This window comes from Rhinolophus sinicus, linkage group LG02, assembly GCF_036562045.2.
Source record: "Rhinolophus sinicus isolate RSC01 linkage group LG02, ASM3656204v1, whole genome shotgun sequence".
Lineage (NCBI taxonomy): Eukaryota > Metazoa > Chordata > Mammalia > Chiroptera > Rhinolophidae > Rhinolophus > Rhinolophus sinicus.
Genome location: NC_133752.1, coordinates 177,239,339 through 177,258,604, shown reverse-complemented (window position 1 = coordinate 177,258,604; position 19,266 = coordinate 177,239,339). Strand labels below are relative to the sequence as shown.

General features: G+C 54.8%; 2 protein-coding genes across 6 annotated transcripts; one reads left to right on the top strand and one right to left on the bottom strand.

Moving 5' to 3' along the window:
• The first annotated feature begins 1,166 nt into the window (after window positions 1-1,166).
• Window positions 1,167-5,409, top strand: GAPDH (glyceraldehyde-3-phosphate dehydrogenase). The gene is made up of 12 exons (XM_019754389.2): window positions 1,167-1,286; window positions 1,538-1,577; window positions 3,212-3,311; window positions 3,394-3,500; window positions 3,618-3,708; window positions 3,820-3,935; window positions 4,021-4,102; window positions 4,333-4,484; window positions 4,564-4,642; window positions 4,744-4,827; window positions 4,916-5,013; window positions 5,146-5,409. Exons 2-12 carry the CDS (start codon window positions 1,555-1,557, stop codon window positions 5,213-5,215), a joined length of 1,002 nt encoding a protein of 333 aa, XP_019609948.1. The 5' UTR covers window positions 1,167-1,286; window positions 1,538-1,554; the 3' UTR covers window positions 5,216-5,409.
• Window positions 5,410-5,993: 584 nt separating this feature from the next.
• IFFO1 (intermediate filament family orphan 1) lies at window positions 5,994-19,054 on the bottom strand. 5 transcript variants are annotated; one of them, XM_074326142.1, is made up of 9 exons: window positions 18,240-19,054; window positions 14,128-14,188; window positions 13,891-13,986; window positions 12,950-13,090; window positions 11,849-12,027; window positions 11,613-11,733; window positions 11,215-11,310; window positions 7,754-7,884; window positions 5,994-7,023 (listed from the first exon to the last, which is right to left on the bottom strand). In XM_074326142.1, exons 1-9 carry the CDS (start codon window positions 19,010-19,012, stop codon window positions 6,927-6,929), a joined length of 1,695 nt encoding a protein of 564 aa, XP_074182243.1. In that variant the 5' UTR covers window positions 19,013-19,054; the 3' UTR covers window positions 5,994-6,926. The 5 variants fall into 5 exon arrangements, with proteins under 5 accessions (XP_074182243.1, XP_019609939.2, XP_074182242.1 ...); XM_019754380.2 differs by having other exon boundaries at window positions 5,994-7,027; window positions 18,240-19,052; XM_074326141.1 differs by having other exon boundaries at window positions 5,994-7,027; window positions 11,215-11,307; window positions 18,240-19,052.
• Between the last annotated feature and the right edge of the window lie 212 nt (window positions 19,055-19,266).

Here is a 19,266-nt window from a genome sequence, read left to right as displayed (position 1 = left end):
CCTTCTAAATCCTCATTCCTTTCAAGTGCTCAGAACCAGCAGCCCTCCATCTAAAGATCCAAAACCTGGCAGAGACGGGGTTCCTGACCCCCTGGGAGAGGAATGGATCACTTCCTCTACCTCATGTGTGGGAAGGGGCTGGGGGCCTGTGTGTGCACCACCATGGGGCCCAGCCTTTTCTTCTGGACTCCTCACCCTGCCCCCAACATGCCCTGGGCACAGCCAGTGAAGGGGAGTCCCTGGCTACCGGGCCGGCCAGCACGTCCCAGGATGGGGAGGGACTTCCTCCCTCACGTCCGGCGCTCTGCCCTGAGCTGAAGGGGGATGAAAGGGGCATTGTCTCCCAGCCGAAGCGGCGCAGCCCTCAGGTTTCCCAGGAGCGACTTTGTGGGAGGCTCCCAGCAGTGATCCCATCCTCCCTCTGGGGCCTCAGCCAGACCTGGGGGGACAGCCTCCGGTGCACAAAAGGCGGCTTGTTGCCCCAATTATCAGGTCTCCAGGCCGAGCTGCAGGACAGCTTGACCTTCAGTGCAGAAACCTCCTTCTCAACCTCCGGCCCCTCCAGGCCCCTCTGCCGTGCCCGGCCCAGGCCCCCAGCCCAGAGAGGCCAGGAGCCAGGGGATGGGGAGGAAGAAGGGGGGCAGAGAAGGGCCCGGCAAGAGGCCCAATGGCCCCTCCCCGGCCTTTTTCTCTGCTGTTCCTGTGTCACTACCGAAAAATCTCGAGAAGTCCCTCAGCCTTCCTGCCTCTCATCCTTTGAAAGAAAGGGAACGAAGTGGCGGCGTGCAGCCGCCCGCCGCCCGGGGCTCCGGCTCCAATTCCCCATCCCACCAGCTCGCAGTCCTCCCGTTTCATCCGTGCGGCAACATTAACTCCTCTGGCTCCTGGAAGTCCTCGGTTCTCCCCACAGCCCCGATCCTCGAGTCCATCGTCTCCGGCATGCCCACAGGCACGTCCTCGGCACCACCACCCATCATTTCCTCCCTAAGGTCACGCTCAGTCCCCTCCCCTTCTCAGTCCCTAGCCCACACGCGTGGGGCGTGAACGGCCCAAGATCCAGGTGGGTCCAAAAGAAAAAAGAGGGTCCCGGCTACTCGGCGATTTACGGGCGCACGTAGCTCAGGCCTCCGCGCCCTTGGGCTGGGACTGGGCGAACAGGCGGGAGGCGGCCGCGTCACTCATGGCCCCGCCGCGCCCCGTTCTTATAAATTGCGACTGCAGCCACCCCCCTGCGCTCTCTGCTCCTCCCGTTCGACAGACAGCCGCGTCTTCCTGCGCAGTACCAGGTAAAAGCAGGCAAGCGCCACGAAGGGTTAGGGGACGTTCCGAAGAGGCCAGGGGCGCGCGGGGGCCAGGGACGCCGCAGGGGTCTGCCGAGCGGGGTCTGCCGGGCGTCTGGCGCCACAGAGCAGCGACTGAGCGGGACGTGCGGAGGCGCCGGGAAGGGATGGTGGCCGGGGGGAGGGGAGGGAGGGAGAGGGCCGCACTCCCGCCGTCTCGCGCCCGGCCCTCTGATGCTCACCCTTCTTTTCCGCAGCACGACCCTGAGACACGATGGTGAAGGTCGGAGTGAACGGGTGAGTTAGGGGTGGGTGCCCCCCAATTGCGTCTGCAGGTCTTGTCCTTCCAGGACCTCTGCAAGCGCTGGGGGGACGTGGAGGAATGATTGTACCGCCCCCCAAGGAGAACTCAAGGTCAGAGCTCAGACCTGGTGGAGCTCGGAGAACCTCGTGTCCTCTAACCACCGCAGATAAGCAGCATAGTCCCCAGTTCTGGCTTTGGACCCCATCCCCTCAGTCCCCTAGCTGGGGTTTTCCTTTCGCGCCCTTCGGGGTCACGTGCTGAAGAGGAGTGCTCCCCTCCCCCCAGCCTCCTTCGTCCCCACCTGGCCGCACAACTGGGGGATGCTGGAGGCACCGCTGTGAGCTCACGCGGCTGGGAGGGCACCTTTGCGTAACCCAGCCGCCATGTTGCAACTGGGAAGGAAATGAATGAACCGCCGTTAGGAAACCTACCTTAGCTCTCCAGTCTTCCTCCTTCCTTGCCTTTGACTAATCCTCCTCCTGCCTCAGTGGGGTGGAGTCGCCTTTATTCCGTAAACCTGGTGAGGCAAGGCTTTCCCAGGCTGCTCTTCAAAGAACTGGACTTCGGAACTCAGACCATCTTTAACCCGTCAGCCAGATTTCCCTTGGGGATGATGCTTTTCCTAGCTGATTCTCTGATGAATCACAAACCTGGCATTATGGGTGTCCTCTGTGTTTTTTTCTTTCCGTGGAGGTGTGGTAGCTGGTGCTTAATGCCATGCTGGGGGAGCTGAGTCATGGTAGTTAGAGATTTTCTACCATAAAATGGCTCCGGTAGCAACAGCCCCTCCACATCATCTCTCCTCAGAGGAAGTTCCTTCCTTCCATCCATGCCTAGAGCTGACCCCACCCTAAGGGCCACACTGTAAAGGTCACTGGGAAGATTAGGTGTCCAGGAGCCTTGGGAACCCTGCCCTTCTCCCCAGTCCATCTTCCAGAAACCAGATCCCAACTCTACCCTAGTCGGGCGTTAAATATAGCACCTGACCTTTCTGCAGCTGGAGGCCTGGCTTCTGCTCTTCTACCTCCTTCCCCCCACACACATCTGTTTCTCCTGTTCCTGATTTTTGGAAGAGAGTTAGGGAGGACACGTAGCTTAACAGTTAGAACCTTGGAATTAGAGGGTTGAGAAATGAGTCATTTCCCCGGTCACCTTCCCTTTTGTAGGAGGGACTTGGAATGGGCTTTCTCTGGCCAGTTAACTGCTGACCTTTGCTCTTGCCCTTTGAGCTTGGTGATGCTGACTGTACTAGCCTTCGCTGCCTAGGATGTGTAGCCTAAAGCTGGGCCGGACAGGAGCAAGCATTTTCCGGGCACAGAGTGGGGGTGGCAGTAGCAGTGCCCCACACTGTCACTTCTTGAAAGATTTCAGATGACTAGGGGGTTGGACAACTCTTTGAGCCTAATCACCTCTTGGGCGGGATAGGAGCCTTCACTTTGTGGCCATGCTGTAAAGCCAGGGTGACCTGGCAGAGTTGCTGGAGGAAGGTAAATTAGCCATTTTGGGGGCTTTCTGATGGCAGGGAAGTACCATCTCCCCTCGGAAAGGATGAGTGGGCCACAGGCTACTTACATACCCAGAATTCTCGACTCCCTCCTTATGCCCTCTCACCTCTTCACTCCCTCAGATTTGGCCGTATTGGACGCCTGGTCACCAGGGCTGCTTTTAACTCTGGCAAAGTAGATATTGTTGCCATCAATGATCCCTTCATTGACCTCAACTACATGGTGAGTGTTGCCCGTCCTGCTGGTGTGGGAAGCAGAGGCTGGCTGATGTGCAGCCCTCTGATGCCCTCACTTGTCCCTCCAGGTCTACATGTTCCAGTATGATTCCACCCATGGCAAGTTCAAAGGCACAGTCAAGGCTGAGAATGGGAAGCTTGTCATCAATGGAAAGTCCATTACCATCTTCCAGGAGTGAGTGCGGAAGACAGAATAGAGAGAAATTTACTTTGGCATGGGTGTTAGGATGGGGTGGCCACCTTGGATACATGGTACCTCGTGTCCTGAACTTTGTCTTGTCTTCCTTTCTAGGCGAGATCCCGCCAACATCAAATGGGGTGATGCTGGTGCTGAGTATGTTGTGGAGTCCACTGGGGTCTTCACTACCTTGGAGAAGGCAGGGGTGAGTGGCAGGGAGGCTACAGCTAACGGGAATTGACCGTGGGCTTCAGGGGAAGCTGCCTTAGACCAGGAAAGGCAGAGCCTGGGTCTATCTGTAACTCCTTTGCTGCAGGCCCACTTGAAGGGTGGAGCCAAGAGGGTCATCATCTCTGCCCCTTCTGCGGATGCCCCCATGTTTGTGATGGGTGTGAACCATGAGAAGTATGACAAGTCCCTCAAGATTGTCAGGTGAGCATGGCAGAGGGGGGTGAAGCTGTCGGATAGTACTGTGTTACGGGAGGGACATGCCCCTGACTTGCCTCCCACTTTTCAGCAATGCGTCCTGTACCACCAACTGCTTGGCCCCCCTGGCCAAGGTCATCCATGATAACTTCGGCATCGTGGAGGGACTCATGGTAAGAGTGATGGGGAAAGTGACAAGAGCACGTTCATTTCTCACCCAGGACTGGCTCCTCTGCCCTCCTTAGAGCATAGCCCTGGGGTATGGGGGCTGTGGAGTATTTGGGTTCCTTGGGATTGGCTTAGGTCACTGCATCTCTTAATTTCTCCCAAAGGTGAGGAGGGAGGTTGAAGGGTGGGTGATGAACAATATGCAGAGCCATCACTCCCTCCTCCATGTTTCCAGACCACAGTCCATGCCATCACTGCCACCCAGAAGACCGTGGATGGTCCCTCTGGGAAGCTGTGGCGTGATGGCCGAGGGGCTGCCCAGAACATTATCCCTGCTTCTACTGGCGCTGCTAAGGCTGTGGGCAAAGTCATCCCTGAGCTGAATGGGTGAGGCTTTGTGCTGCTTTTCTGCCCCGGGGACCTGGGGAACCAGGAGCTGGTACTGACCCCACTTCCCTGTCTATAGAAAGCTCACTGGCATGGCCTTCCGTGTCCCTACCCCCAATGTGTCGGTTGTGGATCTGACCTGCCGCCTGGAAAAAGCTGTAAGTATGGGTTGGAACAGCTTGGTGGGCTGAGGGCTTGTCTCTGGTAAAATGGTGGCAAGATTGGAACTTGAATAACCATGTTGTTTTTACCTTGTTAGGCCAAATACGATGACATCAAGAAAGTGGTGAAGCAGGCATCGGACGGCCCCCTCAAGGGCATCCTAGGCTACACTGAGGACCAGGTACTGACAGGACAGGGAGCTTGGTGTCCACACAGCTCAACTCAGCAAGACTGGGTTCCCATGCATGGCCTTCTTTTCCTTTCCCCAGGTTGTTTCCTGCGACTTTAATAGTGATACCCACTCTTCCACCTTTGATGCTGGGGCTGGCATTGCCCTCAACGACCACTTTGTCAAGCTCATTTCCTGGTATGGGGCTGGGCGGGGCAGGGCGGGGAGGGAGGAGCACAGAGGGACAATGTTTAAAAATCTGATTATGGGTCTGGCGCCCTCTGGTGGCTAGCCCAGAAAAATAGCCCTTAACTCCTCATCTCTTTCCAGGTATGACAATGAATTTGGCTACAGCAACAGAGTGGTGGACCTCATGGCCTACATGGCCTCCAAGGAGTAAGAGCCCCCTGGACCACCAGCCCCAGCAAGAGGAAGAGAAGCCCTCAACTACTGGGGAGTCCTTTTCCCAAATTGATCCCCCAACACACTGAGAATCTCCTGACCGCGTCTCCATCCCAGACCCCCTAACGGGGAGGGGCTGCGGGAGCCCAACCTTGTCATGCACCATCAATAAAGTTCACTGTACCCAGCCAACTTTTTGCTTTGTCTTATTCCAGGGTCTAGAATGAAGGGGAGGGAAGCTGGGCTGGTACCAGGGTAAAACAGCTCTTAAGAGTCCAAAGAAGGGCTTTCCTTACCCCAACTAGGCTTAACCTCCATGGTAGGTTTAGAGCTGGCCTAACGGAAAGCATTCCTTAGAAATGTGTGCCCAGACTCTCGCTTTGGCTATCGCACAACATGGCCACTTCAGAGGACCAGGCCTTTTTCTCACCATATTCCAGCCCAGATTGGGTCGGCGGTATACACACTGAGAATCTCACCCAATAAGCAGGACGCACTACATACAGCAAATCTGGAACATAAGGGTCACGCCCACTTACGCTTTCGGGGCGGTGTTAGGATGACTTCCCATCCTCTGGGTGAGGCACATGGGCTCAGGGTAGCACAGCGTTGGTGCCCACTACCTGGATTGAGACCCTGGTTCTGCCATGTGAGGCTCTGGGCAAGTTAAAACTCCCCACGCCTCACTTTGCACTTGGTATTTGTAAGATGGAGATGAAAACTAGTGCCTCAGGATTATGTAGCTGCCACAGAGATGCTTGAAACAACGACACAAGTTCAATAAACATTGCCAATTTCATTCTTAGAGATTCCATTCAAACAGCTCAACACAGCCTCCCCCAGGCAGTTATGCTGAGGTCTCCTCATTCATGTCTCCCCAATTTCTCCAAGGTTTTCCAAGTTCGAGACATCTTAGCCTGTTGGTCTTGTGTATGACAGACACAAAAGAGGCACGTCTTCAGCTGGTACTTACGCACGCACACACCTGTGTGCACGCAGTTTCACCTTTTTCTGTGTTGCTCAGTGGTGACGAGACAAGCAAGAGCTTCCGTCTCCCTCCACGATACTGGACCGTCAGACCCAGAAGCCTCGTAGACAAAGGCACTGAGGCCCCTTCACTGCATGGCACTTCCACAAGGGGTCACAGTCACATCACCGCTATCCACGGGCAAGTGACGGGAGCATCAGACAAAGAGGGAGAACAGATGGCCCTTCCCAGTCACACTTCCCTCTGGCTGCAACACAGAGGGAACCCTCTCCCACTGCATGTGCTGCACAAGCCACGCAACTTCCAGCCTAGCCCACGTCATACCAGTGCGTGGCCCAGTTAGCACTGGTACTCCAGGCCAGAGAGGTGGGAAGAACATTGACAATCACATTCCATATTCAATGGAGAAGTTATGGGGCCACGATCGTGCTGGCAGCATTTTAAAGACAGGGAATAGCAGACACGCACGCATGAAGGCAGGAAAGCCCCAGCTGTGGTGTGAGTTGCCCGGGAAGGGCAGGCCAAGCCTCACTCCAGACATCCTAGAACACTGGAGAGGCCAAAGACCAAGGGATGAAGCCCGAGGGAGGAGCAGCCCTGTCCCCAGGGGCCAGGCTTGATACAGCAGGACAAATCAAGTTCCCTTTCTGTGAACCCCCCTCTGCTGAGGTGCATTCCCGTCAGGGTGGGAACCCAGGGAAACCCGAGGCAGGTCCCTATCTCATGGAGCTATCAGATGAGACATCTCGATCGGACTCCTCAGTCTCGCTTGGCGGTGGCGGCGGGTCGCTAAGCGGGACCGCAGTGAAAGCAGGAGACTTTCTAGAAAAAAATACCAGTTGTCACCTTGGGGCAGGCAGGAGTCCTGAAGAGGCTGGCATCCCCCTCTCTTGACCTTATTCTCTGGCAGGCAGGTGAATGGCATCTCAGGCAAGGGCAGGAGGGTGGGTACAGGGCGAGGGAGTAGGGAGAGAAGGAAACCTCCCCCAACTCCTGATGGGGGAGACGTCCCCTCTTTATCTTGGGAACTTTGGGAGGCTGAGTTCTGAAATACCTGAAATCTCTGAAGTATGAAAGATGCTGCCTGAGCCCAACTGCACTGACCCGATGGCCCTAGCTTCATGTCTCTGTGTAGTATTTTTGTAACTTTTTTTAAAATTTACTTTTTTGTGGACGTGTAATTCACATGGTCAAATGCATGAACCATGGTCCTGACTTACATAAAAATCTGCCCCTATGACCCTTCTATTCCAGTTTTTAGCTCCCTGTAACCAGGGGAACCACCGGCGAAGGTGGCATTGGGGGGTTTCAGCTGCCCAGCCACGGATGGGCATCCAACTGCTGAGGGAGAAAAGGCTGTCGGGCTGGGCCACACATCCCAGGTGACTGCCAATGACAGCCTACATCCAGATGTGACTGAGTCACTGCAGGGGGCTTCCATGCTTGCCTGCCAAGGGGCTCCGGTCCACCCCTCCCTCTGCAGGCACCCTTTGGAGGGAGGTGTGGAGGAAGGTGGGCAGCGGCCCACATTCTAGGGGAGGCCCTTACCGGTCTCCAGACTGGGTGATGAGCCGGCGGCAGGTCTCCATCTGCACGTCCAAGCCCCGCTTCATGCTGCACATCTCCATGTACTCGTGCAGGTGCCGGTTCATATCGTTCTTGGCCGTGGCCAGCTCCAGCTGTGGCAGGGGCAGGGCAGGGCCGTCGGGTCAGCAGTGCCCCTTCTCCCAACCCCCAGGAGGTGAACATGCTAAGAGCACCGCCAGGCACGGGACCCCAGCAGCCACGGCTGAGGGCTCAGATTTAAAAAGAAATCAGATCAACGCAGAAGGCCCGCAATATACTATCGTTCCTTCTAGTTTTCCTGACAGCTACAGAGGAATGCAAAGGTTTTCTGCCCCAGGCCTGCATTCTTTCAACAGACTGGTGAGAGCAACAAGGAAAAGGAATGTTGGAAAGGAATGTTCGTGGGGGCAGGAGGGTGAGGACAGACGAGCTCGGGGCACCATCTGCGGATGGCCTTGCTCCCTCCCTGGGCTTCGCACATGGCCTGGCTCATCCCTCACTCCCCCTATAATTCCACACCCAGTCTGTGCCCCTCACTAAACTGAGAGCTCCTGGAATGGCTGGCCAGAGGCCTCATTCATCTCTGTGTGTGCGTGCGAGGCACCTGGATGAGAAATGAATGAATGAACTTGATGAAGTATCTACAAGACTCACGGCACAAAGGAGGACACCTGTCTGCACCGTTGAAAGGGGCTCAATTCTCTTACCATGTTTTCTCTCTATTACTTTGTCATTTGTAAGCCATTTCAGAGACTAAAAGAAAGACCGCCTGCCATACTGAATGTCCTACTGGTTTTAAGATGTATCCCAATTTAAATGTTGTATGTGAAAAAACGTGGGGCTTGGAATCAAGGAAATACAGTCTCCCTCCCAGGGCCCAATTCTGTGCCACAGGCATTGAGGCAGAGCTGAGAGGTGGTGCAGAAAAAAATCTGGGCCAGAAACAATCTGCTGCCTCTCTTTGTTTTGGGTACAAAGGACAGGGGCCGAAGGGGACGCAGAATGAAACGCTTAGAGATTTGCTTGAGTGCCTGAGAGCAGAGAAAGCGCAGGAAATGAATAATCTGAACCGGGCAGAGGAAACACCCATACCTAATCTGAACTGGGCATTAAAGGATGGGAACTCAGAGAAAGAAGTGGGTCACAGGACCAGACGAAAAAGATGGTCATGAGAGTGACCTGTGGGATGAGGGTGGCCTGGGTGGGTATGTCTCGAATGGCAGCCCTGGTTCCAGAGCTAGAATTCCAGCTGGGGTCCCACAGCAGTGAGCCAGGGAGCAAGACGTGTTGACTGTTCCATCTAGGAAGAAAATAAGATGCCACCAGCTCTTCTTCAGACCGGCTGCCACTTATGCCCCAATTTCTCCACCTCAGGAAAGTGGAGGGGGCTGGGTTCTGGAGCCCATCACTCAGCATGACAGGGAAGAAGGAAATGAACTGAATACATTGTATCAAAATATAAGGCTAGGATTGCCACCAGCTGTCTCTGCATATTTGTGTGTCCCCCTTAATTCACCCATTTCAAGCAGGACTGAGGTAAGGAGATGATCACACATTAGGAGATACCCACAACAACCTATGCGGAAACTGCAGACACTGGTTGAGCAGAGGGGTGGGGTAAGGCTGGGAATAGATGGAGACAGGAAAGGAGGTAGGGAGCAAGAATTCCCTCCCAGCCTTGACGCTGGGCCTTGGCTTGACCATCCAATAATGGCTTATGGTCCTCGCCTGCATCGCACTGACCCTGACAGGTCAAAGGTCACGAAGATAAAGGGACTTGGGGTCCCCAGATGGGTCACCAGGAGCAACACTGCACCCAAAGCCACCATGTCAGCTCTCCTAACATTTCTCCTAATGTCATTATCCTGGGAGAGAAGAGGAATTGGATGACTTAAAAACATCTTAAAAAGCATGTTTCCTTTCAGATTTTCTTCTCTTTTCACATCGTGTTTTAAAGTAGGCCCTTCTGGTCCAGGGGAAGAATGAGGCAGAGGTGCAGCCCCAGATTGGGGCTCCCAGGCCCCTACTTGGTTGAAGGTACAGTGAAAATATCAGACCTTAAATCCACCATCCAGAAGAGGGAGGCAGGAGTCAGGTAAGGGGTGGGGGGAGCACAGAGAGGAGACAGAGATCCAAGTGTAAATGGGAAAGTGGAGATCAGTTCTCCCTGCTCATCTCCTCAGCTAGCAGCACACATCTGGCTGTGCCTGTAAAACTTAGCATCTGTCTGCCTGGGCAAAACAAAAGCAGAGGAGCAGGACCATTTGATGTGGGCGAGCAGTAGGAGTGAGTATAAATATGCCACGTGGGCTTGAAGAGAAGTTACAGCGGCCCACCTGCCTCATCTCCGGTCAGAGTGCTCAGGAAAGGACCCCTCACACAGGGAGGAGGGCTCACAGGAATCACCTCCAACCCTCTCCCCAAAGTTCCCTACGACCTGGGTGGGTGCCACAACTGCTTCCTGAAGCCCCTAAAGGCCTAGAGTTGAAGTTAAAGCACAAGTTCCACTTGCCATCTCTAGGTTTCTCAAGGCTAGCGAATAAGAATGGAGATTCCTCCATTAGCTCAAAGGCTGAGTGGAAGAAGCAGCAAAGTTTAAGTCCACATCTGAAGGAACTCTGCTATAGTACTGAATAATAATAATAATAATAATAATACATTTCCATATGGTACGCTTACTGTAAGAGACACTGTCCTAAGTTCTCATTGCATTAGTTCATTCAGTCTTCAAACAACCCTATGAGGGAGGTTTTTGGGTTTTTCTTTTTTTTTCTCTTAACTTTTATTTATTTAAGTGTGTTTTTCTAGGACCCATCAGCTCCAAGTCAAGTCGCTGTTCCAATCTAGTTGTGGAGGGCGCAGCTCACAGTGGCCCATGTGGGGATGAAACCAGCATCCTTGTAGTTAAGAGCACCGCGCTCTAACCAACTGAGCTAACCAGCCGCCCCGAGGGACGTATTATTAAGAGTCCCACTTTGCAAATAAAGAAACAGGCTCACTGAGAATAAAAAGCTAGTTTAAAGTTAGAGTAGTAGTTGGGGCGGCTGGATAGCTCAGCTGGTTAGAGCACGATGCTCTTAAAAACAAGGTTGCCAGTTTGATCCCCACATGGGCCACTGTGAGCTGCGCCCTCCACAACTAGATTGGAATAGCGACTTGACTTGGAGCTGATGGGTCCTGGAAAAACACACTTAAAATAAATAAAAGATTTTTTAAAAAAGGAAAGTTAGAGTAGTAGCAATTAAGTGACAGAGCTAAGAATTGAACCTACATCTGTCTGCCTCCCTCCAGAGCCTGAGATCTTAAGAATTCACCAGAAGTACAACAGCTGGGTGATCACTCCTCCCCCTCAAAGGAAAGGGGAAGGCCTAGTGTCACCCCACTCACAACCACTCACAACCCACTGGGAACCTGTGCTCTCCGGCTTCCATTCATGTCCTTACCTCTATCTGGTCAATGGTTTCCTGATATTCCTTCTCCCGGGTTTTGAACAGGGACTCTGTATCTTTAATCACCTTCTCCAAACTGTCTTCCTGCTGCTGGAATAGGAAAGGACCCAAGGATGGGGGAGGGGGGTGGGGTGACAACAGGAAGGGGTGGGATGGGTGCATTCCACAGGGCCAAGGAGGGAGAGGGAGAGAAGGGAGAGAGGGGGGAAGAGAGAGAGAGAGAAAGTCAGGTTAAAAGAAACTGGAGAAAGACAAGAAAAAGGTTAAAGGAGAAAGGGAGAGGCAGGTAAAGGATGATGGCCACAGAGGGAAAACAGCAGGGAGGGGAGGAGACCGGGCAGCGAGCTGGAGAGGTAGAGCTGGAGGGCCCTGAGGCCGGGAGGGGTGGTTACCTCTCCCTGGGCCTCTGCGGCTGCCATGGCATAGCCTGAGAAATCCTCCCAAAGCAGTAGGGTCTCCTCAGTCTCCTCCCAAGTCAGGCTGTCACAGTCGTCCTCAAAATCATACTCCCTCCTAGAGACAGGGAGCCCGTGTGTCAAGGAGAGTGGGGCCTTCCTCCTGGTGGAGGGGACTGGTGGGGGAGCTCCGGCCTCTGGGGGGCTGCTGAGGATGGGCCTGCGGGACTCACAGCTGGTTGAGCATACGCTGCATCTCCTCGTTGATGCTGAGGGCTGTGCTCTCCTCCTCATCCCCATCGGGCTGGCGGGGCCCGTCACTCTCCGACAGGGAGGTGTCCTCGATGGCAGCCTTGCGCTCCCGCTTCCGCCCCCCCATGGATGGGACCTTAATGGGAGACAAGTGCAGAGACTACAGAGACGAGGCCGGGTGCATGAGGAAAAAGGGCGGGTGGGCAGGGCGGGCAGGAGAAGCGGGAACCAGCAGAAGGGCGGGGTGGACAGAGAGAGAAGATACAGTTACAATGACAGGAACAGAAACACCAGAGTTACCAAGGGACAGGCAGACAGACACAGACGGGACAGGACTGCAGACCCAGAGGAAAGAAAAAGAAACAGAAAACAGAGCAGCGAGATAGGAGAGAAACGGCCTGTGGCCCCGTTAAGATGTATACAACGGCTAACAAGGATTTTTTTTTTTTCTAAAAAAAGAGAACTTCTTTCTCATGAAATGACGGAATGAAAAAGAAAGTTTTAGGCTGCAAGGAGGAGGATACAGTGTCCACAAAGAAGAACCTCAGTCACATATCCAGATCTGGAAAGCCAGAAGGAAAAGGGATAGAAACAGAGGAAGCAGAGCAGAGAAGAAAGAAAAAAGGGGGAAGAGCAGGGGAACGAGAAAGAGAAGAAATCTGCGCTGAAAAGCCCGGCGGGTCAGAACCGATGGCCGAAGGCCTGGGTAGTTTAGAAACTGGGACTGGGACATTAACAAGCTTGCGTGAGAGCAAAACTAACCAGTTTCTTCTGTGGAGAAAGCAAGAGAAGATAAGAGGAAGAGAGAGGAGAGGAAGCAGACAGAGGAGAGAGGGAGGGGAGAGATGGCGTTAGAAACAGCTTCAAAACTTCTCATCACAGGCTGTTCCTTGCCCCCCAGCTAGTCCCACTGAGGGCCCCAGTTGCCAATATGAGTCCCCCGAGGAGGACAACGCCGGGCCTGGCTCCAGGCCAGGGATGCCAGATGGTTCTTGGCCTGCCCGGACTGGACCCTCCCCTGAGGCACTCGGGCACCGGCAGGAGTGGGCGGGACGTGGCCAAGGCCGGCCCCCTGCCCTCACCTGGAACATGTGGATCATGTCCTCACAGTTGCGCTGCTGAGCCACGTCACAGAGCTTGGCAGTGATGTCAATACGGCGGCAGATGTCCATGTCCACCTTCATGGCCTTCTCCTGGATCTTCGTGTCCAGCTCCGTCAGATTCTGTGCAGGGAACACATGGAGCAGTGAGGCGGCAGCACCCACACTCCACAAAAGGGCCCTGGCAAGATCTTCCCCATCCTTCCAGTCACACGTCACCGTCGCCTCCCCCATGATGCATCCCTTCTCCTGGGTGGGTGCCTTCTCCACAGCACTCAGCTCATACACTGGGCTCCTGCAACTGGCTCCTGGGCCCAACAGGGAGCCCCTGGAGGGCATGGCCCAGTGCCTGGGACATGTGGTGGTGGTGCAGTGGGTGGGGGTGGGGTTCTCCTAGAACTGATGTTCCCAGAGAGAAGGCGAGTCTACTGGGAGTTACAAGAGTGGAGAAGGTAGTGTAATAAGGATAACAATAGCTACCACTTATTTAGTACTAAGTAGGTCCTACTTAGTACTTAGCTAGCATAGTCCTCAATATACTATGATCTTCCTAATGATTCTGCAAAGCACATGCCTTATCATCCCATCCATTCCACCAGAGGACATAGAGGCGGGGCAGGAAGGGAATGTGCCCAAGGCCACACTGCCAGCAAGTTGCAGAGCTGGGATCTGTGTTCTTAAGTGACGGGTGAGGATGGAGGTATGCTGCCTCTCAAACACAACACCGGGACTTGTGTTCCTCCTTTTTCTCTTGCATTAGAAGGTGGCAAGGGAAAAAAACGGGAAGCACAGCAAAGTGCGGTGAGGGGCAGTGGACAGGAAATGAACAGGCCACAACTGGAAAGGCCTGCTGTGCCTGGTTGCAGGTAGCCTGTGGGATGAGCCCGCAGGGGACGTGTGAGGGGTGCGGTGGCTGCACTCACATTGCTCATGAGCCCCTTGAAGACCACTAGCTCAGCTTTCAACTGCTCCACCTTCATCGCCAGCTCCTCTTGGCAGGCATCCGCCTCCTGGGCTTCCTGCAGCCAGGCAGAAAACCAGGCTGACATTAGTGGTACTGCCAGTGCGGGAGGAGGGTCAAGACAAAGAGGGACAGGGAGCCAGGGCGGAGGGGCGACAGGGGGGAACGGAGGGGAGCACAGGCAGTGGGGCGCCCTCACCTCCTGGAGCTCATTCACTCGCTCCTGCAGCTGTATCCGCACTGTGTACTCCTCTTCCCACCTGGCAGCCATGGGAAGGGAAAGAGAGCCCTATGGGTGCAGAGTCCTTATCTGCCCCTGCAGCTCCCAGTTCCCCACCTGTCTGGCTCAGGCCTCAGCCCCTGGGTCTGGTTCCCTAGATGGGGAGGAGCAGTGGGCAGGAATGTCCGGCTGGCCAGGCGGCGGCCCGCTGCAGCTGTCGGGCGGCTCCACGCTGCTGGGCCAGTGCCAAGCTCCCCGGCGGCCTGCCCGGAACCTCTGGGCCACGCACCAGCAACTATATTTAAGAGCAACTGCGGCTGCTCTAGTCCTTCACAGTGCCCGTCCCGCTCAGGCCCCAGCCCAACCAGCTGTCTGGCTGGCCTCATTCCCCACGTCCTGCCCACACCACACCACCAGGCCCACCCGGCCCAGTCTCCCACCTTCAGTGGCACAGATCCGGTCCCGCCTCCTGCCTGCACCAGAACAGAGCTCCTCTAGCCTGCGGCCCTGCCTCGTGTGGTACCATTTAACCCTGTAAAAGCAGCTGCAGGACACACACCGCATCAACAGAGTTGCTCAAGAGCCAGGAGGAGACACTCAAAGTCCATCCCCACAAGCTCCAGAAACCGCCCACCCAGAGCCCCACTAAGTGAACCGGAGAGAAGTGACAGGGCTGGCCCGGAGGCATAATGTAGTGGAAAGCAGATCCCTAGGTACCCGAACCCAGGGGGAAAGGGAAACTGGAGTATGAAAAAGTGCCTCATGAATCTGGTGGGTGAGAACCAGAGGCATCATCTCCTGGGATGCGGAATGCAGACTCAGACCACAAGTAGGCTAACAGACACTCTCAGCCACAGGCAGGGTCTCTGTCCCAGGGCTGGGCTTGTCACACAGGGTAGTCGGTGGTAAAGCCGGTGCATGTTCAGTTACAGCAGAGGTGGAAGACTAGTGGTGGGGGCAACACTGGACCCTGCAAGGTGGGCTGGAATAGCAGAACTTCTCAGACCCCACTCTTATAGCCTGTCACTTCTTGCCACATTCTGGAAAGGCTTCTCAGTCTGAGAAAGGAGGGGAACTGTACCAAGAAACTTCAATATAAGCAAGGCAGTTAGGAAATAGCAAAGAAGACAGCAAGAAAGTGAAAACCCAAGAGAACAGGATCCAATCCTGTCTTCCCCTTCCCTCCATCTTCTCTCCCATCGCTCCCTCCAGTATCGTCGTCTCCCCTAGTCCTCCTGTTTCTCACTCACATCCGCACTGCAGTATTCCTAATAATAACTCCTCCCCATCACCACAGCTGCCCCTCCCGGCTGGGCAGGGAGAAGGCAGCCAGCCCATCACCACCCTGCTGGCTCACCACACAGCCCGGCGCCTGGCCTTCTGGGCTCCCTGCCCACCTTTCCCTGCTGCTCTATGTCCTTCTCCCTGTTGCTCTGGCCTTCTCATTCAGACTCGGGCCAGTGAAGGGCCTAGTGGCATCAGGTTATATACCAGGGGTGCCAAAAAAATGTATGCACATGGACACTTTGGTCACCGTTGCTCAAGCAGTAGCTCGCCGTAATCAGAAGTGTCCTGACGCTGACGGCAACCACTTTGAGCACCTCCTGTAATTGCAGACGTCAAACGTGACTTGTATTCATCTTTTGTTATCGGTATATATTGAGTATTACAATTTTAATAGCTTTTTTCCTTTCTTAAAATGTGTATACATTTTTTTGGCACCCTCTGTATTTCCTTAGATAAGACCTTTATCTTTCCTGGCCTTGTTTTCTTCATCTATGACATGACGGCATGGGATGTGGTACCTTCATGACCCTGGAGTCCATGAGTACCTGGAGGAAGAAAGCAAGACTGACCAGGGGACAAGGACCCTGGACACGATGCATCAGGAAGAGTAGGAAACACTGTTTGACAGTGAACTCAACAAATTCAGGTAGAAGCTTAAGTAAGGAAGTTATATAAGGATTAATAAAATCTTACAGGGTAAAAAAATCTGAAAAGAAATCCTCTGGAAGCTCACTAGAAGTCTATTGGTACTCCAGCCATACTTGCCCACAAATAGGTTCATCTTGATCTCCATTCACATCTGGGCTCACTTATAAGGTTCCCTTAACATGGGTAGGATTTGAGCAATTTCCATGTATTTCTACATTTACCAAGCATTTATTTGGAAGAGAGCTTCCAAATAAAAGGTATCCTTGAGTGAAGTGAGGAAGCAGGGGCCATTCCTATATCGGAAAAACTGAAGTGAGAAAAGAGAACCACCCAAGGTCACACAAGGCAAGGGAACTGAAAATCTAACCCAGGAGGCCTCAGCTCCTTCCCAGTTTAGTGCATAAGCTATGCCCAGGCCTTCCAGGCTACAGAAAGGAGCTACACTGTTGCTATAAAGAGAACAGAAGGAGGGCAGGGGATGTGGGGTGGAAGAATGAGTAACTGCCAGTGTCACATACCATACAACTCTAGCTGTGGGGCCCTCTGCACAGCAGTTTGCTGCAGAGCGATGAGCTCATCAGTCCCCAAGGAATAACTCTTTGCTGCCCTGGACAGCTGGACCAAGGACAAATACTCTTTCAGTTAAAAACACACAAAAAAAATGGCCCTGAGAACAGCAGTTGTCCCTGTGGTTAGGGATGTATTCCAGAACTGGCCATGTTGCACTGCTAACTGTGTTAGTCAGCTCCTGTAGGGGCTGGCGCTGGGGATGCGGTAAGGGCAGGCTGGTTCTGGGCGGCATCCGAATGATGCTTTTAGGCTAGCTGGGACTCCCAAAGACACTTAGGGGCTTACGGACTTACAACCAAGGATGCCAGCATGAGGACAGACTCGACCTCAGAAGGCCTGCTGGTCTGTGACCTGCTAGGCTCTGCAGCGGACAGATCCCTGAAGGTCACCCCCAGACCCAGTGGCAACTTCTCAGAACTTTCAGCCAGTCCCCACCAGACACAGATCTCTGCTACACTGAGCTACAAGGATAATTCCCAGGCCTGCCTAACAAGGGGTCAGAATAGTTCATGAAGAGGTCAAACCTGAAGGTCCCCAAACCAAAGCCTCCCTCTGACCTGTCATCTTTCTCCTCAACCAGGGCATCCGGGCACAGAGCCTAGAGTGCTGGTTGTGCTCACGCTCCTGTCCGAACAGGCTGCTTAACAACCCTCTGAGGAATCCACTGGGTATACAGGCTTCCCTTCACCTGGGCCCTGGTGCTACCCTGCTGGGTTCCCTGCAGAATGCACAGGGCCTGCCCTCTAGCTGCCTCATACTCGAAGGGTGTGTCCACGTTCCCAACTTTCTCCTAGTCAGCCCCTGGCTGGCTCTGTGCACTCGGCCTCCGCCCTTGGCTCTGCACTTGCACAGGCTCCCCAGCTTCTACTAGCCCTACACAACTACCATCCCTTCCCCATTCCCTAGGGAATTCCTGTTACTCTTTCTTCTCCCAATTTTTTTTTTAAATCTATTCCAAGCAATGCCCTTAAGTTCCCAGAGCCTCTTGTTTGAAACTAGAGCAGGTACCCAGCTTCGATGGACATCACTTTGGGAAGCCCTGGACAGTGACAGGATGGGTCATCCACGGTGTGCAGACAGCCCCTTCCTCGCCACCCCCTTCTAGTTTCATTTAGACACCCAAATTAAAGCTGTATCATTTGCCTCTTCTGATCAGGATGTGGAGCTTATATCACAAAACTGCCAGAAAACCGAGACTGGTGGGGATAAGCGATAACCGCCCAAATAGGACCTGTCAGACCCTTGACCCTTTCACACCTCACAAAATCCCCCAGTTAACACCAACATCCAAACACTGCAATTTAGATGAGACAGAAACACAAGCCAGAAGAAAACTGAATCCCCTACAGTATTCTGCTTAGTCTCCTTCCTGTCACGAGTCTGGCTTCTGCATTCTCTGTGGATTCAGTCTCCCAGAATCCAATTTCGTCTATCCACGTCCGAGCTCCTCCTTACACAACAGGAACTTTACTCTTCTTTTACTCCTCTCTGATTCTTGGGCCCCAGCTGCCCTTCTCTCTACACCAAGTCCTAGCCCTGAGTGTGGCAGGACATTGAGCCCTGTCCCCAACGGCACGGGTCCCTACCTCCGCTTGTACTCGTCCCGCTCGCGCTTCACCTTGGCCAGCACGTTGTAGAGTGCTCGGATCTCAGGGGTGATGGTGTCTATCTGGACGCCGACCCCGTCGGGGTGCACCCACGACAGGCCAGGCCCCTGCACCAGCGTGGGCTCCAGTCCCGGCCCTAGCCGGCGGGCGTGCGAGAAGGACCAGATGGTGCCGGGCATGAAGCGGCCCGACGAGGAGAAGGCGGCGGACGTGCAGGTGGAGGGCGACGAGTGGCAGGCGGCGGAGGGCGCGAGGGAGCCGGCTGGCGAGCGCGCAGGCGAACCCAGCACCCGCGCCGACGGAGTGCAGACGGCGGCCGGCCGGGCGCCCAGGGGCAGCCCCAGGGGCCGGATGGGGCTGATAAAGCCGGTCTGCACAGCCTGGTCGCGTCGAGCCAGGCCCCGCCGGCCCTGCTTACCCTCCTCCAGCGCCTGCTGCAGCTGCTTCTCCAGCAGCCGGTTGCGGCGCTCCAGCTCGTGCACCTTGGCCAGGAAGCAGCGGAAGCGGAGGTTCAGGGTCTTGAGCACGTTGATGTTGGAGCCCAGGTCGTTTCGGAGGGCCATGGCGGCGGGGGGCGCCGGGCCTGGCCCGGGCGGCGAGTAGGAAGCCGGGCAGGGCGACGCGAGCGGCGACGGGAGCACGTCCCCTCCCCTGGCGAAGTGGTCGCTTCCCAGAGGGTCCCCAGGCGGCCCTGCCAGGCCCTGCTGCTCCTGCTGTAAGAGGAAGAGGTTGGGGCCGAATAACGGATTCATGGCTGCGCCTTCTGCTGGGAGATGGAGACCAGTGCAGGAGCAGGGATGCAGGCGAGGGAGAAGAACCAATGAGGCGCCCGGCGGACGCGGGGCAACCAATCAGACAGCACGACAAAAGGGGCAGAGGTCAGGGGGGCGGGGGAGGGCAGAGAGGAAACCAATGAAAGGCTCAATTTGAGGCTGGCACTTGGACTTTTCCGGGTCTGAGGCTGAACCGAACTGAGTAGAGATCCCATCAGCCCTTCTCCGAGTGG